This window comes from Penaeus vannamei, chromosome 26 (genome assembly GCF_042767895.1).
Source record: "Penaeus vannamei isolate JL-2024 chromosome 26, ASM4276789v1, whole genome shotgun sequence".
Lineage (NCBI taxonomy): Eukaryota > Metazoa > Arthropoda > Malacostraca > Decapoda > Penaeidae > Penaeus > Penaeus vannamei.
The window spans coordinates 3,426,967-3,429,510 of NC_091574.1; the positions used below are offsets into that span (position 1 = coordinate 3,426,967).

Sequence of the window (2,544 nt, forward strand, 5' to 3'; positions counted from 1 at the left end):
GAGAGAGAGACGGGGGGAGAGGGAGAGAAAGAAAGAGAGAAAAAAATAAAGAGGGAAGGAAAGATTTGGAAGGGGAGGGGGATAAGGAGTAAGGGTGGGGACGGGGAAGGGAGGAAGGAGGGGGAGAGGAGGAGGGAGGAGGAGGAGGGAATTTTTAGGAAAAGAAATGGAGTTAAGGGAGGGGAAAGAGGGGGAGGGGAAAAGGAGAAGGAAGGGGGAGCGAGAGAGGAGATGGAGGAGAAAGACGGAGAAAATGACGGAGTTTAAGAAGAGGACGATGAGGGAGAAGAGACATTTTGGAAGGGGGGGCAGGAGGGGAGGTAGTTTAGAAAGGGGAGAAAAAATATAGAGGGGAGGAAGGGAGAACGATAAAGAAGAGAGGAAGGGAAAGATGATAAAAGTTCAGAGAAGCGTTTCGTAACACTGATCTTTCTAATCTGAAAAAATAAATGACTTTTGGCATCTCAAACCCACCCTCCTCCTCTTCCTCTCTCTCTCTCTCTCTCTCTCTCTCTCTCTCTCTCTCTCTCTCTCTCTCTCATTCTCTCTCAATTCTCTCTCTCTCTCGCTCTCTCTCTCTCTCTCTCTCTCTCTCTCTCTCTCTCTCTCTCTCTCTCTCTCTCTCTCTCTCTCTCTCTCTCTCATTCTCTCTCTCCTCACTCTCTCACTGCTCTCTCTCTCTCTCTCTCTCTCTCTCTCTCTTAATCTCTCACTCGCTCTCTCTCTCACTCTCTCTCCTCTCCTCTCTCTCTCTCTCTCATCTCTCTCTCTCTCTCTCTCTCTCTCTCTCTACCTCTCTCTCTCTCTCTCTCTCTCTCTCTCTCTCTCTCTCTCTCTCTCTATCTCTCTCTCTCTCTCTCTCTCTCTCTCTCTCTCTCTCTCTCTCTCCCTATCTCCCTATCCCTATCCCTATCCCTATCCCTCATCTCCCACTCCTCTCTCCCCCTCCCTCTCCTCCTCCTTCCTCCTCCCTCTCCCTCTCCCTCCTCCCTCTCCTTCCTCTCCCTCTCTTCCTTCCTATCTCTCTCCCCTTCCTTCCCTCTCTCCCTCTCCCTCCTTCTCCCTATTCCTCCTCTCCCCTCCCTCTCCCTTCTTCTTCCCATTCTCCTCTCCTATCTCCCTCCCTTCCCTCTTCTCCCTATCTCCCTCTCCCTCTCCCCTCTTCCTATCTCCCTCTCCCTCCTCCTCTTCCTATCTCCCCCTCCCATCTCCCTCTCCCTTCCCTTCCCTTCCCCTCTCCCTATCTCGCTCTCCCTATCTCCCTCTCCCCTGCCCCTCTTCCTATTTCCCTCTCCCTATCTCCCTCTCCACCTCCCCTCTTCCTATCTCCCTCCCTCCCCTCTCCCTATCTCCCTCTATCCCCTTGACTCCCTACCACAAACTCACCACCAAAAAAACATTTTCACAGCTAGAAAAACAAACAATTTTCACCCTTACCTGCCGTCCCTCGCGGTGAACTGAGCATGAGAGACAACCCGGTCTGAGCTGTCTCCATCCTCTGGTTGAAAATGGGCGTGAAGTTGCCCCAGAAGCAGATGCCACTGGGCGTGATGGTGGGCGTGAGGAAGGTCCTGCAGCATTCACCGCTGCCCATGAACAGGTGGATGTTGAAGCAGCCGAGAATCAGGTCTTCACAGCTGTTGGGAGAATGGTGGTCGGTTAAGGTTTTTTTTCTCTATTTCTTTCTTTCTCAGGTTTGTTTTCTGTCTCTATTTCTTTCTCTTGTTCTCTCTCTCTCTTTCTTTTTCTCGTTTTCTCTCTCTCTTTCTTTTTCTCGTTTTTTCTCTCTCTTTCTTTCTTTCTCTCGTTTCTTTCTCTCGTTCTCTCTCTCAGTATCTTTCTTTCTCTTGTTTTCTCTCTCTCTCTCTCTCTCTCTCTCTCTCTCTCTACTCTCTCTCTCTCTCTCTCTTCTCGTCTTCTCTCATTCCTTTCTCCCTCTCTTCATGTTCTTCGCCTCTCTTTCTTTCTTTCTTTCTTTTCTCTTCTCTCTCTCTCTCTTTTATCCATCTATATATCTATATCTATCTATATCTATCCATCTATATCAACATATCTATCTACCTCTCTATCTATCTATCCATTTATATCAGTCTATCTATCAATCAATTTATCTACCTATCTATCTATCTCTTTTGTGTTACCGTTTCATGTGGTTAGTGTTCGTTTCATGAATACAACGCACTTTAACGTTCATAATGAAGATATGGAATTGTTATCATTAATTTTAGTTTGTACTTTATTCTGATGAGATACTGTACTACTATTACAATACTACAATGAAGCTGTTTATTTTTGGGTTTTAATTATATTTGGCATAATTAAGATGTGCTGTACTCTGTATTATAGTTTTGTTTTGTTTTTTTGTTATTATATTGGCTTATTGCAGTTTATTTCATATGGTGAAGAAGAGGACAAGGAAGGAGAAGAGGAGATAAGAAGAAGAGGAAGAAGAAGAAAGAAAAGAAGAAGAAGGAGAAGAAGAGGAAGAAGAACGAGAAGAGAGAAAAGAAGAGGGAAGAGAAGAGTGGAAAGAAGAAGAAGACA

General features: G+C 45.9%; 1 protein-coding gene across 1 annotated transcript in view; it reads right to left on the reverse strand.

Moving 5' to 3' along the window:
- The window catches only part of LOC138866530 (uncharacterized), a 6,343-nt gene extending 4,194 nt beyond the window's left edge, over window positions 1-2,149 (reverse strand). The window contains exons 1-2 of the mRNA XM_070139601.1: window positions 2,142-2,149; window positions 1,438-1,637 (exon numbers count right to left, since the gene is read on the reverse strand). Coding sequence (XP_069995702.1) covers window positions 1,438-1,637; window positions 2,142-2,149 — 208 coding nt within the window. The remainder of the gene's footprint in view (window positions 1-1,437; window positions 1,638-2,141) is intronic.
- Window positions 2,150-2,544: the final 395 nt, after the last annotated feature.